We start from the raw sequence: 25,049 nt of genomic DNA, 5'->3' as shown, positions 1-25,049 counted from the left end.
CGCAACTTATGCTTATTTCCATATTTTCTTGCCTTCCATTCTGTAATTGCTAACGCTGCTATTGCCATCCATCCTTAGCAATTGTCCACCAGTGTATTTCAGTATATCAAAGATTTATAATTCTTTTTCATACTTAACAAAAATTGCGGGCTCAAGATCTAAGCGAGAGCAGCGTTTTCTCGCAAGCATACTGCAGAAGCAAAACTTACCTCTGTTCCTTTTCAGCCCCTCCCCCCAGACCATTCGACAGAGTCTTTGATTGATAGACATAAGAATTTACTGATTTATCAAGTTCTGGGCGAGATTTAACTGGAACAGGTAGAAAACGCAGGATTACACAGGAAAACGCAGCCTACCAACGTTTGAAAATGACTTTGATTTAATTTTCCCCAGTTTTTTCCCTAATTAACCGATTTTTCCGGAATCTTCAAAATCCAAAATGTGGGTAACTGTACTTCATAGATTATTCAATATTTTCAGTTTGGTTTCTTTCTTTTGTGTTTTAGAAGTAAAATGAATTGCTAAAGTGGTGAAGACATGCAACAAAATAATTCAAATTTAACCAACTTTTTTTTGAAATTCCAGTGGCTCTCTAAATAAGTTTTTTAGTGGTGGAATGCACTTTTAGCCCATAACAATTTCATTCCAAGAAAATCCATGGACCAGTTAATCATTGAAACAAAATATTAATTGGAAGCAAATTTAATCCATGGGTATGAAAATGAAATAAATTTAGGGAGAGTGGAAGTCCAGTTGGATTGAAACAGCAGTCAACACATCAAACATGAAGATTAAACTACTTTACGTTTTCAGGAAGGCTATTTTTTAGTGGATAATGGCTAAAGCTGTATGAAAGAATTTTAGCACTGTATTTATGTTTTTAAATTTAAATACTTGAGGAAATCAACTTTTTAATGCTTTTACACCCGCCCACTTTGCTTCGAAACACATAGGTTGCATCTAAAAGATGGTAAATAATAAGTATTTATAACTTTTAAGAACTACTTAATAAGAAATTTCCTAACTTTTTTTTAGATTGAAATTAAATGATAAGCTTTTCTAAGCTACTACACATAACAGATACAATACATTTGAAATTCATCTCTAATTTTATTACACAATACAGTACAAAGGAGTGCCACTTATGCACTATAAAACACAGCGCACTCTTTGTTTCCTAACAGAAGAAAATTTACATTGAAGCAGCTAAAAGAGAAGCAATCACTGAACTACCGACTACTAAATAGCCAGACATGTAGAGATTCTTCAGTTCAAATCCATATCCCATATCCCAAGCCTGCAATGAAAAAGGGTAAATGTTATGAGCCCCACACATTTAAACTACTAAAAAAACGAAGACATGTTGTCAAATTGTGGGGCTAATTTACATTGTTACACTGTGAGTTAATTTCTGTCAAACTGGACCATAAACAATGTCCAGTAGATTGTTCGAATAATTAGAACAAGACTTCAAAAGATTGTTGGGCATTAAAAAAGTGTAATTTCTATTTTATCACTCAGCATTTTGTTTTCTTTCAATTTGGTTTTTTTTAAATTCATTTATTTATAAATGAACTACACCGTCAGCTCAGTCAATTCCAGCCGAGGACTGCAGTTTCGTGCTTCTTAGCACTCATCAGACCGGCATAGGAGTGACTGATGGGATAATGGGCGGTAACTTACTGAATATACCTGCCTTGCCTTCAATATTCGAGTTGTTTCTGTCACTCGTCTGGTCAGTGCTAATTCTGTATTAGCTACCAGTTTGTTTGGCACTCTAGGCTTCCTTAAGAGGTTTTGCACCTCCAGTTCAGTCACTCCTATGATAGGGCTGATGAGTGCTAATAATTTGCAGTACTCGGCTGGAATTGACTGAGCTGGCGGTGTAGTTCATGTATTTCTGCCTTAGCCCTGGCTAATGGGGGGTAACTTACTGAATCATTTATTTATGTTTAAAAATTACATTATTTTATCGAACAAAAGATTTTGTTGACAATTAAAGCAAAATAATAAGTACAGTTGAGCCCGCTTAATGGAATAGGCAACTTGCCAGGAAAAACTATTCTAATAAACGGGATATTCCATTATCTGGGATAAAAATAACGCACATCAACGGTGTTGTACATTGGAATTTTATTACATTAAGCGGGATATTCTATTATCCGATATTCCATTAAGCGGGCTCGAATGTATATAAATAAAAATGAAATAAAGTTCAACTTGCAAAGAAACCATTATGTTGTGGAGTACAAGACTCCTGTGGAAAACACAAGTCACATTAGTTTGGCAAGATAATTTTGGAGCTGTACAAGAGATAAAATAAAATGTACTCGACAAAAAAACCCCAATTCATTAGCAGAGGCAGTTGAATTATATGCAAAAATAAATATTTGACAGTTGTTTACACTGCTGCAGAAAATCTCAAGTTCGCTTGTGCTTTTACGTAACTTTGGTAATAGTTTTTATTAATTCAAATAAGAGTAAAAAAGGTATATATATATATATATATATATATATATATATATATATATATATATATATATATATATATATATATATATATATATATATATATATATATATATATATGTGCGTGTGTGTGTGTGTGTATAAGGGGAGACCCAAAAGAAACCGGACTAATGGTGCGATGCAAATCCTAGATGTAGTAGAGTGTTCTCCAGCTAGATGGCTCAAGTAGAGATCTTCACAAACCAGCTGTGCAAGTGGCGTCTGTTTAATTGATAACGTCTGATCGTAGGGTTGGTTTTTTCAGGTGTTGTTCCTTTCCGCCTGCAAACTCATTATGGCAGATTTGAAAGAACAAAGTGTAAACTTGAAATTTTGCTTCTCCTGCTTGAAAAGCCGGCAACGGAATAGCTTACCAAATGTTTCAACAAGCTTTCAAGGCCGATGCTATGAGCCGTACACAAATTTTCGAGTGGTTTGGGCGCTTTAAACGCAGTAGCATGAATGTCGAAGATCATGCTCGCTTTGAGCGCCCTTCAACGTCTCGAAATGATGAAAACGTTGAAAAAATCTGCCAAAAAATCAACGAGAGTTGTCGCTTTACGTACACACAACCTTCACTATTAACCGTTAATTGGCCTCTCAGGGGTGGGCAGTCGTTTTTTGACCCCTGTATCGCCAGACCTAGCCCCCTGTGATCTTTTTCTGTTCTCGAGGATGAAAAAAAAATCTGCAAGAAGCGTTTTGATGATGTAGAGGCTGTAAAACTGCTTTGCCACGGGCACTGGACATGGTCAAAGTTCCAGGAGAGCTTCTAACAGTGGAAAAAAAGAATTAACAAATGTATTGCATCTAAGGGTGAACACTTTGAAGGAGACTAAAGAAATTTTGTGAATAAACTAATATATAAATATTTTAGAACAAAAATCCGGTTATTTTTGGGTTAACTTTTATTTACTCAATTTAAAGTATTTTAAGAAACACCGAAATTCAACGGGAAAAATTATAAGTTCAGTTCATGAAAAGCTTAAAAACTTCTTAAAACATTCAGAGTTTATGCAACTGTATTGTTTAACCAGAAATGTGATGACACTCACTAGCAAGAAATAGTTTAATAGGGAAGTTTCCTTTTTTTAAAGTGAGTTAAAATGCCTAAAGGCATAGAACTTAAAAGAAACTTTATCATAAAGCAATATTTCTCAGAGCAGTGAGCATTTCCAATGCACTTGAAATAATGTTCTTAGGTGGGAAGTGCCAAAGAACATTCGTGTCGCAAATTATTTTGACACCAAAAAAAAAAAAAATTTGATCTTACATTCATGAAAAATCTCGTTCTGGATATTTGTAATAGTGATGCAACGAATAGTGATTTGGCCTACTAAATATTCAGCCATAATCAAGGTTCAATTTTCGGTCGCCAAATAGTTAACATAACTCTTTTTTGTTTACAAACAAAGCATGGGTTTTAATTAGTTAAAAACACCTATAATTCACGTTCTAACTACCTTGGAATACTTGAATAAATTTTATCTGATGTGGAAAAATCAAAGGGCTTCTATCAACTTTTAATTCCAATTTGTGTGAGCATTTTTGGTCCTCATGTTAGAGAATTTAGGCAAACATTTTGATTAAAGTTGTAATAATCTAATAATCAATAGTTTATTAATTAGATTATAGAATATTGCATTTTCATCGGGTCGGACGTCGCATGCCGAATTTCAAAAGAATTTAATCACAGGAAGTGGGTGAAAATTGAGTTGCAAGATTCTGTTACAGGATACATAATACAGGTGGTTATCAAAATAATGTAAACACCTGTGAATAAAACTGACATTTTTGAATGTGCTTCGTAAGTGATAAAGAATAAAACTAGATATCTGGTTTCTTTATAAATAGTATATATTCCAGTAGTATAATATGTTGGCTTAATTAAAGTTCTGGAAGTTTTAGATTTTTTTCAAGCTTGTGAAATGTCGGACCTCTCAAATTTTAAACAAGGCCAAATTCTTGAAGCGCGTCTAGCTGGAAACTGTGTAACAGAAACATCTCACTTTTTTAGCATTTCTAGAGGTACAGTATGTAACGTCATGACCGTATACTCACATCGCGGTAAGACAAGCTCGGCAAATAAAAATAGTGGGTGGATAGAAAAGCTCAGTGAAAGAAATCAACGGGTATTGCAGTGGATTGTAAGGTCCAAAAAGTGAACAATAGCAGCAAAAGTGACCACAAAACTCAATCACCATCTGGATTCACCAGTGTGAGTGATTACAGTTAGAAAGCACCTTTATAAACAGAACATTTATGGCAGAGTAGCGATTTCCAAAACACTAGTCACATACCTTAATGCTAAACATCGTCTACAGTGGTGCCGCACTCTCAAATCCAGGTTGATTGATGAGTGGAAGAGAATAAAATGGTCTGACAAATCATCTGACACTTTTCCCTACTACAGGACCGGTACACGTTTGCAAGACATTAGTACAAGCATTCGGTTGTGATTCTGTCCTTCCAACTGTCAAGCAGGGAGGAGGAGGATGTGTCATGATATAGGTAGTCATGTAGTGGTTTCACTGGACCAGTCGTAACCCTAAAAGGAAGGATCACTGGGGAGAAACTTGGAGAAGTTTTAGCTGACCAGATCCATTATGTGATGTTAACTTTGTTTCCTGAAGGAGATGGAATTTTCCAAGATGACAGCGCACATATCCATACAATGGGACTTAACCAATCATGGTTTGATGAACACGAGGATGAATTTAAACATCTGCTTTGGCCAGCACTGTCACCTGACCTTAACATAGTTGAACCGTTATGGTCTATTTTAGAGCAATCAATACGGAATCGCTATCCTCCACCAGCGTCTCTCCCAGAGCTTTCAAAATATCTCCATGAAGAATGGTACAAAACTCCGCCAAACACTATTCAACACTTGTATGAATCGATTTCTCCGCAAATCCAAGCTGTAATACATGCCAAAGGTGGTCCTACACCATACTAATAAAGAATACTCCATAAATGTCAAGTGTTTCCATTATTTTGATAACTACTTGCACATACAGGTGAAGCTAATAAAAGCGCCTTAGTAAAAAAAAAATAAGTAAAAAGACTGGAACTCCCCCTCTATTTTTATCATATTATTCAATTTGTAAACACATTTTATTCTAAGAGAGAAAAAACTATCCTTTGCTTCATGTATGATTTATGATTATACTTTATCTACTTAAATTATTAATGCATTAGAATTAGTTTCATAAGATAAAATAAATATATCCTCGCCTCAGAGCAACAGTAAGATATCTAATCCCAGGAATAACACCAAGATAGCTTACTGTTGCCCAGAGGGGACAATATAAGTACCAACCTTCTTAATATGCCATAAAGAGTATTTTGTTTTTCGGCATTATCCAAAAATTTTGTGTACCATTTATTTTACGCGTTGATGGATAGTTAAGATTTGTAGTACAGATATTTTTAGCTGCCATTCCTTAGTTGAATACCCTTAAAAATGGCAATGCACTATAGCATAACAAGATTTCCCTTAAAATACGCATTAAATATGATAATAATGTATAATATAAAATGCATAAAACTTTAACTGTGTGAAATGAAAAAGCATTTGCATAGCATTCGATGAAGGTTGAATAGTCCAAAAGGTTACCAAATTTGAACAAAATTGACTGCAATAAAAATGTGCAACTTCATTTGTAATAAATTGGACTTCAGTTCCAGAAATTACCTTAGTACTCCCATCTACTACATGGATGTTGAACAATGTGTTAACTGATATGTTGCTGAATAGAAATAATTGCCGAAATCGCTCTTTGAAACATACTGGGTAAAAGACAAAGAATTTTTATGTTTTTTGTAGATATGCAACCTTAATGACATAAAGGGTTAATATTTTTCATTTAAAATATTGTTCATGCATGTAAGTGTGATATTTTGATATTAAAATGCTTCTTAAATGAGAAAAATTTCATTGTTTTTAAGTTCTGCATTTTTAATTTACAACATTCAATTAGTGAGAAAAAGTGGACAAAATAGTATGTTGTCCAGTGCGTTTTTTTCAAGAGTGGGGAATCCTGGAAGCAAGATTTTTAGTTTCCATCTTCATTTCAAGTTACTTTTGTGTGCGTTGCATTACTATTTTCCCAACAAATAGCGCCAAGAATGTTACTTTAATACTCGTGAAGCAGCTGTTTTGAAATGCAAATGCAACAGCAGGTTTGTGTTTCATTTCAGGCTGTACATTCTATGATGGCATTTGCTTGAAGAGGTGTGAGTTATTATTACCTGTTACAACTATTCCAATCCTTTTTGAATCACCCATACATAAACTTCTTGCTCATGGATAAATATATTATTACTGTTTTTACTTTTAATGAATGAATTACTAAATGAAAAGTTGGATGCATGAATACTTACTAAATGTCTGATTCCGTTTGCTGTGTGATACATAAAGCTCCATGCTAAAGCAAATTTGAACGATAGAATCAGCGCAGAGGGTAGATGAAGAGATTGCAGATAATTGATGTAGTATGGGAAATTTGCAGGCAGAATAAGCATCCCAATGGATAAAGTGTATAAAGCTAAAAAATATATTTAAAAAAAAAAAAAAATATTGAAAATGATAATATCATTCAAAAATATACTTTTGGAAAAAAAAAAGAAATAAAGTACATGTTTAAATTAAATATATCGATCGTTTGGAAGATGAGAGTCACAATAGGGAATTTAAAATTTTTTTTTCTTGCTTAAAGGCCTTCACAGGACGTTATCTTTTTTGGGAAAAAACTGACAGATATTTTGCTCGAATATTAACCACTGGAGAGCATAGCAAACTTATTTTCTTAATGCAAATTGCCTGAAGAGTTCAATTTCAAATGCTTCCCCTGAAAAATTTCATTTCTTCATATTGTGGCACTTATGAGCAATATGCAGACAAGGAAATAAAATGGTTGAAATCTCAAGGTCATAGAAAACAAAAATGACAAGAAGTAATTAGTTGGGAAATTCATAGAATTTCATGTAATTGTAAAACATGCTTTTAGATTAATGGGGGTTTAAGATAAGGGTGTAACAGATTTAGTTTCTGGAAGAAAAACAAATTTAACAGAATCAACCTTTGATAAACCGTCGCTTGCATAGAGGCAAAATTAGCTAAAATATCCAGTTCCTCAGCAGTAGCAATGAACACTCCCAGCCGTGTGGGAGGCCCGCTATGTGACCCCCCTCCCCACCCCTCATGGAAAAACCTAAGGCACATTGCTAAGAGGTGGGGTGATGTGGAGAAAAGTAGTAATGAACATATATTTCACACTTTGCAGATGTCGCAAAATTATTAGCAGTTCCTAGACCAGCAAGAGATTTTTCATTGAATAATGAGAGAACAAACTCGGGTACAAGGGGTTTCTACAATTCAGTGTTTTTTTTTCTTTTGCAGGGCAAAGCAGCAATGGAATCTCTCCACTTGTTGCTAAATTTTGAGGAAATAACTGAACATTGGAAAAACCTTAAAAGACATGAAACAGCGCAGCTGGAAGCACAGCTGTTAGAAAATAATTTCTGATATTCATATGAGGAAAAAGCTCAATCGTTCCTTGCAAAATCTACAAGGTCAGCATCATCTCTTAATAATTTTAGCTATGCTAGACCTCTTACATTTTGCATCTTTATTACTGTAATAATTTCTGATTTTTCTACAGCTAGAAATCTGTATGAAAACAAAGCAAATAGAAGTAATTGGTTAGAAATATGCCACAAGTGCTTTTCTAAAATTGTCTTCGTTACTATATCAACTTTCAGATCCACTATTTCATATCTCTTGAAGTTTTCCCAAAGTTTGGGTGTTCCCAAAAGTTTTAGCAAGTGGTGCTTCTTGTAATACCTAACTGTATAAAAGAGCACTGAACTGTACAAATAGTAGTGCCTGGATTTGTTTTCCACAATTAAATGAAAAACTTCTTGCTGATTTTGGAACAGAAATATTTTGAACACATATAAAGACGTTAGCCACCCACCAAACATTTTGAATAACACCCAATGCTCTCAGATGGCATATCCAAAATGGATAATAACTCAATTGCTGCTTTATAATTAGCTGTAATGGTTATAGATTTACCCATAGATTTTTTAAAAGCTTACAGTTGAACCGACAGACACATTATCATACACACATTATTATTAGGTATTGAAAAAATATATATTATAATGCATTATATATTTTCAACATCTTATTTTTAAAACTCTTATTTTTCAATATTCTTTTTTGGTAAATTAAACTATAGTCAAATAAAGTCAAATAAATTTTGGTACTTATTTACTTCATTTCTTCTTTTAAGCGACGTAAACATTCATTTGTACCTTTCATTTGAAATATGAACAGATAGTAGATCAAAAAGAAGTTAGGCTCGTCATAAAATATATGTTCATTACCATCCAATAAAAGAATAGCAAACAATTCTTATCAAGTAATGTAGACTTTACCAGGTTGGCAAACTTAGGGGGGAATGTTGACAATTCCGCATATTTTTGGCATTTAACAAAGTTCATAAGGAAATTGGGTTAAATAACAAAGCTGATTTTCTTTGTTAAATGAATTATTTGGTAAATTTGCACATAAATACCGACTACCTACTAATTTCTGAAAACACTGGCAAAAACTGACCATGTTTAAGAAAACCGATTTCTACAGACTTTGACTGACCAGTTTTATGCACTGCGAGCACTGATGAAAATTGTAAAAAAACAATTGAAAACTTTATAGTGTGGAATAAGTAAAATGGTACAACGTGAATAAAGTACAAATAAAAGCAATTAAAAGAAAGTTAAAAACTCAGTAAACAGTTGTTTCGGGGCTATCAAATGCAAGCCCCTTCATCAGTGCACAAAAGGAAGAATGAATGGTTCACTAATGCAAACCAAACGACAAATGAACGAGAAATGAAAGGAAGCAAAGTAAACAGTCAAGGAATCGTAAACAATTACATCACAGTACTACAGCTTGGACACCTATGTTGAGGAAAAATGTCACAGACGAATTTTTTTTCATGATAAAATTTCCAAACGCCAGGGAAAGGGGGTGTACTCAAAAAATCATTAACTACTGAAGCAGAACTTTTCCGGATGTAATAGGATTTTCAAAAATCTAAATTGTAAAACGAAGAACACTCATGAATAATTTTGGCAGAAGAAAAATCGAAAATATCATTTTGACCAACAGTGCTACCCAATAGAGGACAATTTTAAATCCTGTTTCTTGACATAATTTTCATGTTCTTTGATATGGAATTTAAGAGAACATTGGGTCTGTCCTACGTATGTCATTTGACACTGACAAGAAATGCTATAAATTCCCCATCTGTCAAGTTCCTGAACGGGGTGTTTTAGTTAAGAAAATTTAAGTCTATTGACAGGGGATTTTTTTTCTGGTGCATTTTCCCCAGCAACAATGTTTACAAAAGCAGACTAGACTTATTGGATTATGCAGGAAAATTATGTGATCAAATGGGGATCTTTAACATTGGTCTAAGGGGTAATATTTAGTTCCAGAAGGTTTCATACTTATGGGCGTGCATTTGCTTATTCGTTACCAAATTAAACAAAGCTAACAGTACATATAAAAAATATATATTAAAAGTGTCACTACCTACTTTTAAGTAACTCAATACATACCTCCAGATAACACTATTCCTGTGGCTCTGTGAGTAATAGAGAGCATGGATGTGAGTTGCGGCCTAATAAAATGAAGTGTAAAAATTAAATTTCTTAGCTGTAAATTACAAAAAACTAGAAAATTACTTCTTAAAAGGGTTCATATTAAATTTCCACAATTAAAATTAGGCATTTTTTTAACACTTTTAAACACTTTTTTAAAAAATCGAGAACTCTAATAAATGTTTAGCAAATTTCAACTTTTAGATTGAAGTTTACATTCAAATTTTCCAGTTTTATGTGGCCATTTAAAGTAACTTTTAAAATAGTACACACTTAACTGAAAAAATACACTAATACCAAAATAAATGAGATGAAATCAGAACAAATTAAAATCTAAAAAATATATTTGACAATAAATAGTTTTGAATTGCTAAAAACTGGTGCCAAAATTGCCGATTTTTGGATTGCTTTTAAAGACTTGTCCATTTTTCCCGATGTGGAACTCAATGGGAGAAAAATGGGGAAGAATAGGCTAGCAAATGGGCCAAGAAAAACGTCTTTTTAATGGTTTTTTAAAAATAAAGCATTAGTTTTTACAAAAAAAAAAAAAAAAGTGAGAACATATTCAACAGCCAATAGTTAAAACCAAAAACCTCTAAAAAAAAAGGATGAAACTTAATACAGCAATTACTGAAATAACTAAACTATTACTTCAACTTACAATAAACTTTTTAAACGATACATAAAAGCATATATTCATTAAAAAAAAACAAGAAAAACATTTGAAAAGAATTTTGAAATTGAATGATTTTTAAAGCAGCAAAAGAAATTAAGAGCAAGAAATAAAAACTAAGAGTAATTTTTTTTAAAAAGCTTTCAATCAACAATGTAATTTAATGGTTTTCATACAATCAATTTAAAAGAGTACTTAAAACATGTTTTAAAATAAATTATTTAATTTTATTGTAACACAATTCTTACTTGTAAATAGTTAAATGGGGAGACATGGGTCTTTTCAATCTTTCATTTTTTTCAAAAAATGTTTCACTCTCTTTCCGTGAAGAAGTACTAACAAATTTATCACTGTAAAAAAAAAAAAATTAAAATTAAAATCTTCTCATTTTATATCCTTTGAAAATATGAACAACAATATAATAATCAAAGGAATTAAAAAATTCTATCAATAATAACACAATGCTGGACGTTTAAAATGCAACACTAAGAAAAATAGTTCAAACTATTTTGGGTTTACAAATAGAAGGAAGAATAAAGAATCGTAAAATTGCTAGCACAAGCAGCTACAGTATGTCTCATAACTAATATAAACATCATCCGAGCAAATTTCCAAGTTGAACAATAGAGTTTTTTTTTTTTTTTTTTGAGATTACTTATTACCTATCTGAAATAGAAATCTGCATGGTACAGATGTGATATAACCCCCCCCCCCCCCCCCCCCCACACTTGGCGACATCCGATTTTTTGCACAAAATTGAAATATTTTTCTCGCCAGTGAGGCGATAATTTTTTAAGCATGGCATCCCTGGCGAAACTAACCTGTGTTAGGCAACACGAAGGCAATCTAAGGTCTGTTCAAACTTGTTTACTTGGGTTGTTTCGTGCAATACAGGGTTCGTACGCTCCGGGAATTGTCAGGGAAAATGACACTGTCAAAAATGTCAGGGAGTTTTCAAATTTTGTCCTCCAAAAATTTTTTTCCCATTTTTTCCCAAGGAATTAAGTACCATGAGATCTAGTCTTCGTATTTATTGTGATTTCATGAAAAAAATTGTAAATTTTTATCTAAACTGACGCTGGCACTTAAAAACTGCAATTGAAGAATGAACGTTTTTTTCACAACAAAAAATGTGCCAAAAGAGCGAAGATTTTCTTGCATGGAGTCAGTGAGGGGAACGCATTTCTTTCTACTGCCTAAAGTTTTACATGGGTTGCCACAACATTCTGTTCGTTCAGGGTTCGTACACTCCAGGAAAACCTGGAATTATAAGGGAAAATGACATAGTCAAAAATGTCAAGGAATTTTCCAAATGTGTCCCCAAAATTTTTCTTTTCCCAATTTTTTCCCAGGGAAATTTATTTTATGAGATCTAATCTTCATTTTTATTGATGTATTTTAAAAAAAATTGTAACAATTTTAAAGCAATGAAAAAAGTGACGACCCAAAATATCTTCAGCAGCCGCCATTTTTGGCTCTCAGTAGTTCCCAAGGAAAAAAAATCAGGTGAACAGGAATTATGCACAAACTCAACAGTTGAGAAGACAATTTACTGCTTCGGAAGCACAACCTGTAGATAAGAGGGTCGATCGGGGAAAATCGTTTTTTTTTTCTTTTTTGATTGGAAAATCATTTCAGTTACGTGTGAAACGTAGTCGCCATCTTTGGTCATTCACAAGATGGAAGTAGATACGATCCTAAAATGCCTAAGTTTTTAAAAACAAAGCAGAATTGGATGTTTTCTTTAATTGAAAACTGATGAAAATAACAAAAATGGTCTGCAAATTGTTTTTCTGTTATTATTATTATTTAAAATAATTTTCTTGAGAAATGAAAATTTTGTTTTTAAAACTTAATCTTATCCTCACTGCCTCGGACGCAAATGTGATAAAAACTTTTCAATGAATTGTAGTTTCATGAAGATTTATTATTTTTTAATTGTCTTCATGCGACAAATTAAAAAAGTTATTTCTTATTTTGGGGCATAGCCACCATATTTGGTCATTCCCAAGATGGAAGTACACAAGACTTTTTAAGTGCCTAAGTTCCCGAAAATGGCATTGGATGTTAATTGCAATGCAAACTATTGAAAACAACACAAATTGTGCTTTTTTTTCCGGATAATTTGTAATTATTTTCTAGAAAAAAGGCAAAATTTAATCTTTATAACATTTTTTTGTTTTAATTGATTTAGACTCTTATGTGCTAATACTGACTATTTTGCTTTTATTGTAGTTTTTTAAGGATTATTAATTTATTACTACTTTTATACTACAAATCCAAAAATTTACTGATTATTTTAAATTTTTCACTTTGTCGCCATATTTGATTGTTTGCACAATGGAAGTAGACTTAAACTTCCAGAAACAGAATTGGATGTTTATATCAATGTGTACTATTGAAAATAACATTATATGTGCAAAAAGTTATGAATTTTTGAAAATTAACTATTACTTCAGGGAAAAGAAAATTTGAAATTTTAATGTAAGCGTCCTTTAATATGTGAAAAAAAAAAGATTTTTGGTATTGGCCTAAAGATCAGCGGATGCTGATTTTTGTTACTATGCATTACATGGTATGATGATTGATGCAACAAGTTAATCATATTTATACTGAAATTCAGCTTTGCATTTTGCTCAATATGTTTTGTGTAACCTACTAATTAGAAAATAAAAAGAAGCATTGTAAACCAAAAGCGGATGCTAAAAGGTTGCTGCAGGACTACAGTAAAACACTATAATATTACGCGTGACATCAAAGAAATGCTAAAATAAGTTGAAAGCACTCTGTTTTCAACAAATTAAAACAATTTTGAACAAAATGTTTAAAAAAAACTTCAAATTTTGACAGACAAAACAAAGGAAAAAAAAATCCAAGGTTTTTTTTTTTAAATCTAAGGGGAGAAGTTTCAGTTCTTCTGCATTGCTATTTTAAACAATTTTAATTATTTTGAAAATATTACTATTTAAACTTAAATTTTGAATGAAGCGAGTAACCTGGAATTTTCTAAAAAACAACCTGGAAAAGTCAGGGAACTTTTTTTAACCAAAAGTGTATGAACCCTGGTGTAATATACCTCACAGGAAAGCTTATTTTGTGTTAGTAAATTCAGTAGTTGTGTTTTGAAGTAAAAACTTTAGAAAATGCCAGTTTCTTCAAATTTGAACGTTAATTAAAAGTTAACCACAACGTGGTGTGTATCTGTAACATGCCATTGTCATATGATGTTTTGTTTTAGACTGAGTGTGAGGATTTATACCATAAAAAGGTAAGTTCTTTATTATAGAATTAAAAAAACACCTCTCACTTCCGAAATTCTTTATTTTTACAAATCCTTAATGGGTTCTTGTAGTTTGTAACTCTTATTTTTACTGTATATAAATTAATTTTACAAAAATAGTACGGTTATTTTTTTCTAAAAGTTAATTCTTATCGATGCCAGGAATTATTTAGACAAATTCTATTAACGTGCCTCCTTTAGGTACTGAATTTCTGAAAATAAGTTGACTCCAGCATTTTATAAAAATATAAAGGTGTTATTTTATGTAAAATATAATAGGTATTTTGAAAGCAAGTCTGAATAGCAAATAAATTATTGTATTTTTGTATTGTTTATGTTTAGGATCATGGGCGGACTGGCCAGGTCGGCTAGTCGGGGATCCCCGATTGGGCCAACCGCTCAGTGGGCCACTTCAAGCAATTTTTTTTATTGAACTTAATACATTTAAATTCACACCTAACATTTTTTAAAGTGTCATTACAAAATAAATAAACAAAAACATGTAATTCATTTAATCTATGTGAAAAAAGCGTTTGAAAACAGGTTTATTTTTTTCCACCCTAAGCAGGGACAAAGTAAATAACCGAAGTTCACCACGTATGAATGCTTTCCTCTTTTATCAACATTCTCTCTAGTTTTTAGAGCTCTGGGGGCCATGGCTCCCACATTGAGAAAGAGGGAGGGAGCCAGAGAAATTGGGGTCCGATGCGGCCTAAAAAAGCGCCCGGGACGAAAAAAACGAATTAAAAACTCGTATTCGTACGTCTATTAACATAAATTGAAGGGGCCTGCACTGTTAAACAAAGTGGCCCTGGCACTGCTATAAATTTGTGGATCATGCTTTGGGGGTGTTGATACATGAGCATGAGCAGGGGCATACACAGGGGGGAGGGGGAGAAGGGACAGCTGTTGTCCCGATTCCGATCCTGAAGAAGGCCTGAGATTTTTTAAATGAGCGGTGAAATATATGTAAGGACATAGGGGGTAAACAAGATAGAGGGAGGCCCGTAAAAGTCATTTGTGATGTGCCCCAAAATTTCTGTGCACGCCCCTGGTATTCACTGGTTGTGGTAGATTCAACTAAATACTGTCAGTTGGCAAGATATTTCATTGGTTCATTGTAAATCATCACTATACTAGTATTTTCATCTCCGAACCGCATATGGGAAAGCTAAAGCAAGTTTGAACTACGATAAACTGAATTTGAAATGGAACAAAATTTTGACTTCGAGAGAACTCCTGAACACAGTGGATTTAGGACTGAGTTCCGGGGTGCTGGGGAGGGCAAGGTTTCTTTTCTTTTTTTGAGCTCCATTAGTTGAGGAGTAATTCATCAAAAGGGAACATGTCCCCATTTTTAGAAAAATTTATGACATTTTCTAAATCTTTCAGACAATCTCTATGAAATCACTTACTCTCAAGAAGTCCAAACGTGGAAAGTCTGATTTTATTTAAGGGTAAAGTGTGGCGTTTTGATCAAAAGGTAACAAATCCGTCCTCTGCACATTTTATTTTAAACAAAAGGGGACACATTCTGGAGGAACCTGTAGTACGAAGACTTTTAGATTTAAAGGAACACATGTCCAAAAGCCTCAAATTTTAATCCACTACTTTTAGGTTCAAGTCCTTCGATAAGAGAGTTTTGTTGAAATTGGAATTTTCAACATTCAGATTTTCGTTCAAAAGGGCACATATCCAAAATTAAGATGGCGATATCTCCTTGTTTTTTTTTTTATTACAAAAACATTTCGTACTCTGGCCCTTTGATTTGCTGTGCTTTTGTGCTCAATTCTGTATCTAGAGAAGTTGATAAAACTATTTTGCGCTTACCTTAATTCGTTTTTCTCACCTCCTGAACATTTTTGGCAAATGGATATGCTCCCTTTTGATAAATTAGTCATTGGTTGTAATCAGGGCCAGATTTATACTTAACAGGGTACCTAAGGTATTTCAGATATGAGGTCCATTTGTAGCAGGGTTGGCAAAAACCTGGGTTTTTTTTTTAAAAAGCCCATGGACCCCAGGGTTTTTTAAATAAAACCCAAAAAAACCCAACTAAAGCTGGGTTTTTAAAAAGAAATGTGGGTTTTTTTGTCTTTTTTTTAGGGAAAATGTAGGGTACTTGTAGTATATTGTAGCGTAATAATATGAACAAAGCACAAAAATTGTCTTGGGGTAAAAAAAGCTGGAAAACTAGTTAAAATTCAGCGTTTTCTGAAGAAGAGTATGAAAGACGACGAAACCCAAGAATGGTGAAGTTTCAGATTTTTTAGTTTCCATGATTACCAACAGTTAAGGCAAAATTACTTCTTGAGTGATAAAATCTATTGTTCGTTTTTAATTACTACTATTTTTTTTTTTGCATTTTACTTTATTGTATTTCATTTTTTTATGCAAAACTACTGTAGAACCTCAAGTAGTTTAAATCCCTATTTACTGAATTCCAGCTTAATCAAGACATTTCTTTGAATTTTATGTTGCCTGTTTTTCTATTTCTGTGTACAGATTAAGAAATATTAAACTTTTTTGTAAGATAATGAAAATACTGTACATCCTATTCTGTTTTCTGTCCGACCATTTGTAAAACCTGTTAATTTCTAAAAAAAAATATAACTTGTTAATTCGAAATTTGTGACGTGTCGGGTTGCAGAAAATAATTCACATGAAAGCCTTTTAGCTAGAGTAGTTTCTTCTGTACAATCTACAAATATTGAGAAAACCAGACGTGACAGGACTTAGTCAAGATAATTTGAGTTATTTATTGACCAGTTAAAGATAAAAGTTAAATATATATTTTTTAAATCTTTGAAGTATTTTTAATGCCGTTAAGAGTGAAGAAATACTATTAAAGTTTAAAATTAATTTTTTATGTCCATTGTCTGTGGTGAAGAACAAATAAAATAGAAGTTTAAATTGTAAAAGTATTTAAACTAATTACTTTTTTTAAAAACTTCTCAAAAAATTTAAAAAAACCCAAAAGTGGGCTAAATAATGGGTTTTTTTAAATGGGTTTTTTCAAAAAAACCCATTGGGTCCAATCCGGCCAACCCTGATTTGTAGTCTAAAAGTCACCAACGATACTAGCTGCAAGTCTCTCAAGCAATTGAGGACTCTGATGCAAGAACCAGTTCAGTCCAAACTTTTTTTTTTGTAATTCATTTTAGCGTGTGGCCGATAGTATAGAAGTTTCGATTGGTGCTACAACTGGAACCAAATGTAAGATCAGACCTCTGCTTTCTAGCAAATATTGTTGGAAAGATATTAGCCTTTCTACCGGACACTGATGTTATTTGTTTGTCTTTCCAAAAATGAGTGATTCTGGACTTACTTAGCTCTTGGTTCTTGCATCAAGCCCCTCCATTGTGGTTTTCAGATTTAAATATCGATAATTTGCCATACAAAGTCTTCGAACCTACGCCGTTCCCTTAAAGTCACTAAAGATAGCCTAAAATTTCACATTTTGAAATTTTCGTGGGTGAGCTCCATAATCCTTTTATAAGTACTATATCCTAAAATTGGTTTCAGTTTCAGGAAAATTGCCCTGAGGGAACTAGTGTTTCCATCAGACCAAAAAAGGGGCAGTGCGCTTTCAGATAAAAGGGTACTGTTTAGAGAAGTTTTGTAAAACACAAAAGGTGCTTCTTTTACTTTTTGGTTTTCTAGGTACATATAATATTCAAGTGTTTTCGATAATATTTATTTTTAAAATATTGAAAAGCTTTTTGATGTTTAGTTTTAAAGGTAATGCAAAAAATATTTAGATATATTCTAATCAGATTCTTGTGGATAAGTTATTGAAACGAAAGAGTGACGTTTCAAGGACAGGCTTATGCGAGTCTTTATCTTTTGGAAAAAAAAAATAGCTTTTGTGCAGTTTTGTCTAAACTTTTAAGGGGCAAGGAAACACTCGAGAAACCTGTCCCCTTTCCTTTTAATGTTTTCAAACACATTATAAGATTATGTTTTAAAAATTTCAATGTCGAAAAATTAAGAAGGAGAGTCGCCGGATTCCCTATAGTAACTAAATGCAGTTTAAAATTGGGTAGAGTATACTTCAGTTTTTAAATGCTTCCAACTGAGATCACTGAGCATCTTCCTCTCTCAAGCGTGACCAATGATAGTTTTTCGGTTTTAATAAAGAGTGTTTTTTTTAGAGGTAGAGAACTTTAGGTTTAAATAAAACACAGTTAAATTCTGTTAATTGCCTAATTTGAAAGATCAGGGGTCGATCCAGGTTTTATTTGTTGGGTCCCCATTTTGTGAAAAGGCAAAATATTTTTGTGAAATTTCGTTATTTTTGTGAAAAAGCAAAATATTTTTGTGAATTTTCTTAATTTTTGTAAAAAAGACCTTCTCGTGATTTTTTTTTCTTGGGAAAGATTATATTAAAGCATTTTTAGCTGTCGTATCGTTATAGAAAAGCCCTAGACAGGTTTCAGGGGTGATTGCAAGTTCTTGAAGAATACCTGAAAGCTGTCAAGAGAAAATGCACTGGGGGAGGGGGGAAGTAAGACCCTTAACATTTTATTCGTAATTTGACACATACATTACATTTATTGCTTTTTACAAATATACATATGCAAGGCACACTTTCTTAAGGTGAAAGTCTCACAACAGATTTCCTGTTTCCCCCTCTCAAATACTTTAAGAGGAATGAAAATTGCACATGCTGCTGAACGTAATGATAACTCCTAATAAATACAATATGAACAGACTCAAAGATATCACATATTTCTTAACACAGAAGTGAAATACTCATTAAAGATTCCATGTATGTGTTTGAAAAACTTAAAAGTAATTAAAACCCAAAATAATACTGCACCAGCATTCAACGTTTAATTTTTTTGACTTTTGACGCTCTTACAGAGTAGGTATTTCGTTTAAAACTTTGCAATTAAATGATGTTAATAAATATATAAGAAATTTTATTTGTTTGCCTCTTAACAAGGTACAGTAAACATCAAAAATGCGAAAAATTCGTTTACCATGGTCAATGTAAGGAAATCAAGATCTTCAAAACAAATAAAAATATAAAAACAGCATGTAAAATAATTTTATTTTAAGTAAAGTTATTTTAGAATTGGATTTCGAAACTCAACACAAATTAATGCTAAATATATATTGCGTAATCAAAGTAAAATTTAAGATTTTTTTGAAAACAAGCTACCAATCACAAGTGTCCCTCTCCCGTGCCCCTTCTGACGCTCTCAAGCAAAAACACCTCACGCAGCAAGCAAAAAGATAAGATGGGGGAAGGTGGAAGAGGCTCCGGCGTAGATGCGTACACATTTGCGGTTAAAAAATATTGTGAAAAGGCTGCCTTTTTATAAATTTTTGTGAAGGGGCTGCTTTTACGACGCGGAATTTTGTGAATGGGGCCGCTTTTGCGATGGGGAATTTTGTGAATGGGGCCGCTTTTGCCATGCGGAATTTTGTGAAGGGGCCGCAAAGCGGCCCCAATTTGGCGCTGGATCGACCCCTGAAGATGATTCTTTGCCATTTTTATTTAAATATGATTTCCGGCATATGGCCACCTCGGCTGGCTCGGAGAAAGTCCAATTTTCTCACTTTTTGTAGTAATAGAGGCCGTATGTCAGTAATAAGGTGGCGATTGTTCTCCTTCCAAGTCGTCAATCGTCAGCGGCTTATCGGTTCAGACCAAAGACTCCACATAGCCCCACAAAGTAGTCCAGTGGTGTGAAATCGCATGATCTTGCAGGCCAATTCACGAGTCCATTACGCAAAAATTATTCGTTCACCGAACGTTTCTTTCAATAAATCAATTGTGGCACGCGCTGTGTGGCTATGTTGCACTGCCTTGTTGTTTATTCATGATGAAATGGCAAACCGAACTGAACACAAAACAAGTGACAGCTATAGGAATGGCACACATATCAAACAGACCAACTTAAGTTGCCAACTTAAAGCTCTATGCCTCTAAAAAAAGACACCCTTTAGTTCAAAATTGAAACGTTTTCATAGAGAGCTTCCGATGCTTCCCAGTTCCATTAATTTTACCAAGGGTAACCTAAAATTGTATTTCTAAAATCTTTCCATTTTGGAGAATTTTCGGGACGAGCCCTCGACATTCAATTGTAAACAAAGATAGCCAAAATTAGACTTCAATTTTGAAAAAAAAAGTTAAGGAAACAAAATTGTGAAGGAACCCTTTCTTTTTCCTGTCTTCAATGTTACGGAAAATTGTAAAATTATGCTTTTTAACATCAACTTTGAAAATATCACTAGGAAAGGAACTAGAACCCCGTCTCCCCGATTATTTTCTCCTTATGCCTATACAGATCAACCAATTTCGAAAAAATTCTGGGTGAATTTACCTGATTCCTTCCTTTTCTCATGTCCTTCCTATGTTGTCAGTATAGAAGCCTAAAACTGTGCCTTTTCAGACTTATACTATTAGTATCCTTCTGTGAAGGCACACAAAAAATGTGTCAATCTTAGCTTTATTTTACGTTTCACAATTTTCTTTTTTTAGAACTTTAAAACTTGATTTAGAAACTTAAAGGAAAACAGGAACTGTAGTGGTAGTTTAATGTCTTAGCTCGGCTCAGAAGAATCGAGATCCGGTACTGGTTAATGCAACTTTTTTAATTTACAGAAGTGGGCCAAAATCTCTTTTGCCGACTGGGCCATAGTCAGCCAGTCCGCCCCTGTTTAGGATGTTCTGTTGAGACATTTCTACTTTTCATACAACGAAATTTGAGTAACTAAGTGCTTTTTGGCTGAAATAGTTATTGATTTTGGGGATGTTTTCCGCTTTAAACATCGCAATTTGAATCGCTTTGCTCTTTTTTAGCCAGAGTATGAGAAAAGTTTTTGTTCGATGAAATGCATGTTGGAAAATAGCTTTTATTTCTATTGGTACATATTTCATTGGTGAGCTGTTCTAGTAATTTGTCAATTTAAGCATTTTAAATACTTTCTAGTAATTGTTCTTTGTGTACAAAAACTTTCTAGTTTCTGGTATTTTTGAAGCTTATATTCGTGATGTTTTTTGTTGTGGTTTTATGATGTTTTTACATATGTTGTGTTCTGAAGTGCTTTGATCATGTTTTTTTATCTGATTTTTTCCTGTTGGCGCTAAAAAAACATCGCTAAGAACGATGTATGACATATGTCGTCATACATCGTTTTCTTGGCGACGCTTTCTTGGTGACAACAGGAAAAAGTCGCCAAGGGTGGGGTATATCACATCAGTTCCATCTGCTTCTATTTGAGGTTGTTTTCAGTAGAATGTAATTTCCTGCTAGGCATCTAACTACAAAGATTGTCAATTCTCAACAGCAGGTAATTATCTGTTTACTGGTATAATGAACAACAATGATAGCTATGAAAGCCTATGCCATTGGTTACAATTCTAAAGTTCCTAATTTATAACCTTTAGTATATCTCGAGTACATTTACATAAATTGCTTATTTACAGGCTTAGATACGAGGACATTTTGAAAAGTAAAGATACACCATAGGTCAGAGGAAAAGAAAAGTTTTGGCGAGCAAGTTGGCAACACATGTGTTAACATTGAACCTTTAGCTTTTTTCGTGGTTGTTCCGCATTGCAATGCTGATTCTGGTTGGAGTAGGTAGTGTTTAAAATGGATGTGCCAATTCAGAATTCCGCCAAATGAGAAGTGTGCTTCGTCATACGCTTTCTTCATGCAAAAGGTCAGTAACCAGTGGATATTCAAAGAAATTGTTTCTGTTTATGGGGGTCATTATGAATCAACAAAATGTAACGAAAGGGTGTCATCCTTTCTCTGAGGGTAAGACCAATGTTCATGACCAACAAAGAACAGGTCAGCCATCTGTGATCTCCGATGCCAAACCTTGCACCCAGCGACTTCCTTTTATTCCTTTACCTGAAGTCCCATTTTCGTGGAAAATCATTCCACGACGATGATGAGATTAAAGGTGAAGTTGAAATGTGGTTTCGACAACAGGCGGCGAACTTCTATGACAGCGGAATACATAAGATTGTGCCCCGACTTAACAAATGTTTGGATAACGGGGCAAACTATGTCGAAAAGTAATAAATAATCCAGTTAGTAAGAAATAAATAATAATAAATTAATTTTTTTTAAAGGTATGCGAGCTATTGTATCTTTATTTTTCGAAACAGCCTTGTATATGAATATCTGTTCAACTTGAAGAACCTTTTCCGAATAATCCTCTTAATAAAGTCTTATTTTCTGTGTTACATTTTCCTGGTGCTGGGCATTTCCAGTCCCCCAGCCCAACATGGGATTCACACCAGTGAAACTTATATCTGTTAGAGCCACTTCAGCCAGAGAAGCTCAACTATTGGCTGATGCTATTCAATTTATCAATCCACTATAGATGCAATCACATTACACCCATACAACCATGAGGTTCTTTCTGGCTTTATACTGGTGATATGCAGATCGACCCAAGTCATGCTTTTAACAGGTTCACTCCAGAATGCAATTTGAGACCTTGTTTAGATCGCTGGATAAAATCACTTTCTGAGATATTATCTATTTTCACTTGTGAAAGGGGTCTGGTTTTTGGCAACTGGTTTTTTTCAGAGTTGAAAGGGAAAACTTAAAAGCTCTGAAGACCTTAAAACTATTCACCCCATTGCAAGTAGCAGAGCTACATCGATTAACTGTACCCAACAGCTAAAATATTTTTGGAGTAGTATTTTTTCTGTTTCAAGATTTGCTAGGAATTAATAAGAATAAAATTAAACTGAAGATCCTAACGAAACAGTTAGAACTTAAATTTAGTCTGCAGTGCATAATTGCGTTTAATAAAGACTACAAAATACTAGATCCAATGAATATATATATTTGAATCTGTAAGGAAGCTCTTACACACACAAGTTCATGATCATCTCAAAGACATGGCTGATTGAATGTCTCAAGCATTTTCAATACTTTTGCAGAAAGCAAGCATTTTTCAGCATTAAAATGCTTGTAGAAACTTGCTCAACATGGTATGAACTACTAGTTGCATTTTTAACTGGCCTTCATTTATTACTATTTCATAATGGAAAGCAATCTAAATCAGTGAGAAAGCCTTTCTGATTTCAAATACTTTACCCTTTTATTATTAACACTAAAAACAAATTATTACCCACTCAAAAGACAAGATTTGTTAAAATTTTTTAAAATACATAAAATTATACCTATGAAGAGCAGACAAAGCTGGAATGCAGTTCTTTAAGAATGGCCTGGTAAATCTGAAAGCAAAATACATTTTAATCAAATGATTTAAAATAAGCCGTTCAGGCTCAGTAAATTTAAGTATAGAATAAGAACAAGACAATACTAATATACATAGATAAATAAAAATTCAGTGCTTTAGATACATTATATACAAAATAAGGTTAAAACACCATAGCAGTTTCTTAAGAGCTACTAACAATCTAAGGATTTAAGCGATAGAAGAACTTGTTTTTACATAAATTAAAACGAATAAGCTTGTGTCTATCTTGAGACCCAAAATAGGTCTAAACAGAGTGTGTATAAATTGTGTGTGAAAGTACACATTTAAGACAATAGTTACTGAAATTATCTGCTTTGTGAAATCGCTAACATTAAAATGAAATTATTGTTTTTGAATAACAGTAGTGCTCTGGGAAAAAGCTACGCAAAATGTAGCGCAGAGCATTTCAAAAACTGAAGAATAAATTAGGACAATCTGAAAACTTTTGTAATGCTAACATTAAGCTTGAAAAACAGAACAATTTACCGGTAACAAGTCAGATAATAAGCCATTCTGAAATTCTTGCGAACGGCAAAGTAATCACAATATCAAAACTACACTTCTGTAAAGTTAAAAACAGAACTTTCAGTTGCAGTTACACTGTTTTCTGCTCTCAGTTCATATTAAATTATAAAAATTAATGTTACTCAAAATCATCAAATTTCAAGAGAAATTATTTTTTTACTAATGGTTTCTTCAATTCATATTCCCATTGAATGCGAATATTAATTTATTTTTTCCTTTCCTCTTTTTGGGGTCGGCATCTTGAAAAAAAAAAAAAACTTCGACTTCGCCTTGGTTGCTCCCGTAATCAAAATAAACAAACCGTGTCCGGCCGTTGCCGAAGTGACTCCGCTGCCGGCTGCCCGGACTCGAAAAATATAAACATTTCTTATGCTGCCGGCCGGTGATGTCATCTTATTCCTATACCCCCTATTTGCCGCTCAAGAATGGGATCGTCCAGCGTCCAACGTGCAACGTGGGTAATGGCAACGCCTCCTAAATACTAAATGCCTAACAACTTCTAGCTTTTATCATAGAGCAAAGTGTGTCCATTCGGTACCTTGGCTGCTGCCATCTATGGAAGATATTAGAAACTAATAGCTAAATATTTAACAATTTAAATCTGCGTTTGTCAGTTTTTTACCCGCGGATCGGAAAACTATTCTCGGATCGATAAGATTTTAATTTATATATATTTGATAAAATAAAGAAAGAAAGAAAGAGTAATTAAGAAACAAGTAATTTATTTACTAGCAATGATATTTAAATGTAAAGAACAATTACTGCAATTATTATGCGTAATTAAGTAAACCTTTAAGAAAAAAAAATACAAAAAACTATAAAAAGCAATCAAAAAATCAATATAAAATTATTGTAAAAGTTATAATTTCTATTAATTCATTTATTTTTTTTAAATAACTAGAGTATGTATGATACATTTTTATAAATTTTAAAAAGCATTTTTGTTTAAATTATCGTGGGACAGGTCTATGAGCAGGGGCGGATTGGCCCGTCGGCCTGCAAGCCAATGCGCCCTTCCGCCTGTGCGCCCTCGAAAGCCCACTGTGTGCCACTTTGTTTTGTTGCTATTGGTTTTTTTTTTAAATTTTTTATCAGAATTTTTTTAATTTATTTATTTCTTTATTTTTACGCCCACAAACTTGT

At 33.3% G+C, this 25,049-nt stretch overlaps 1 protein-coding gene across 1 annotated transcript; it reads right to left on the bottom strand.

The window, feature by feature from the left end:
- Positions 1 to 1,097: 1,097 nt before the first annotated feature.
- Positions 1,098 to 23,998, bottom strand: LOC129233858 (succinate dehydrogenase cytochrome b560 subunit, mitochondrial-like). Its single transcript, XM_054867793.1, has 6 exons — positions 23,868 to 23,998; positions 23,302 to 23,355; positions 11,107 to 11,208; positions 10,144 to 10,205; positions 6,895 to 7,058; positions 1,098 to 1,297 (listed from the first exon to the last, which is right to left on the bottom strand). The coding sequence occupies exons 1-6, from the start codon at positions 23,891 to 23,893 to the stop codon at positions 1,193 to 1,195; spliced, it is 513 nt and encodes a 170-aa protein (XP_054723768.1). The 5' UTR covers positions 23,894 to 23,998; the 3' UTR covers positions 1,098 to 1,192.
- Between the last annotated feature and the right edge of the window lie 1,051 nt (positions 23,999 to 25,049).

This window comes from Uloborus diversus, chromosome 1, assembly GCF_026930045.1.
Source record: "Uloborus diversus isolate 005 chromosome 1, Udiv.v.3.1, whole genome shotgun sequence".
NCBI classification, from domain to species: Eukaryota; Metazoa; Arthropoda; class Arachnida; order Araneae; family Uloboridae; genus Uloborus; species Uloborus diversus.
This window is presented reverse-complemented; position numbering and strand designations above follow the sequence as displayed.

Excerpts from the sequence above, each read along its gene's own strand:
- LOC129233858 (XM_054867793.1), bottom strand. The coding sequence starts at position 23,893 with ATGGCTTATTATCTGACTTGTTACCG. Across the intron at positions 23,356-23,867 it reads TATTATCTGACTTGTTACCG|ATTTACCAGGCCATTCTTAA; the intron begins GTAAATTGTTCT and ends TTTTGCTTTCAG. Across the intron at positions 1,298-6,894 it reads CAAACGGAATCAGACATTTA|GCTTGGGATATGGGATATGG; the intron begins GTAAGTATTCAT and ends TTTTCATTGCAG.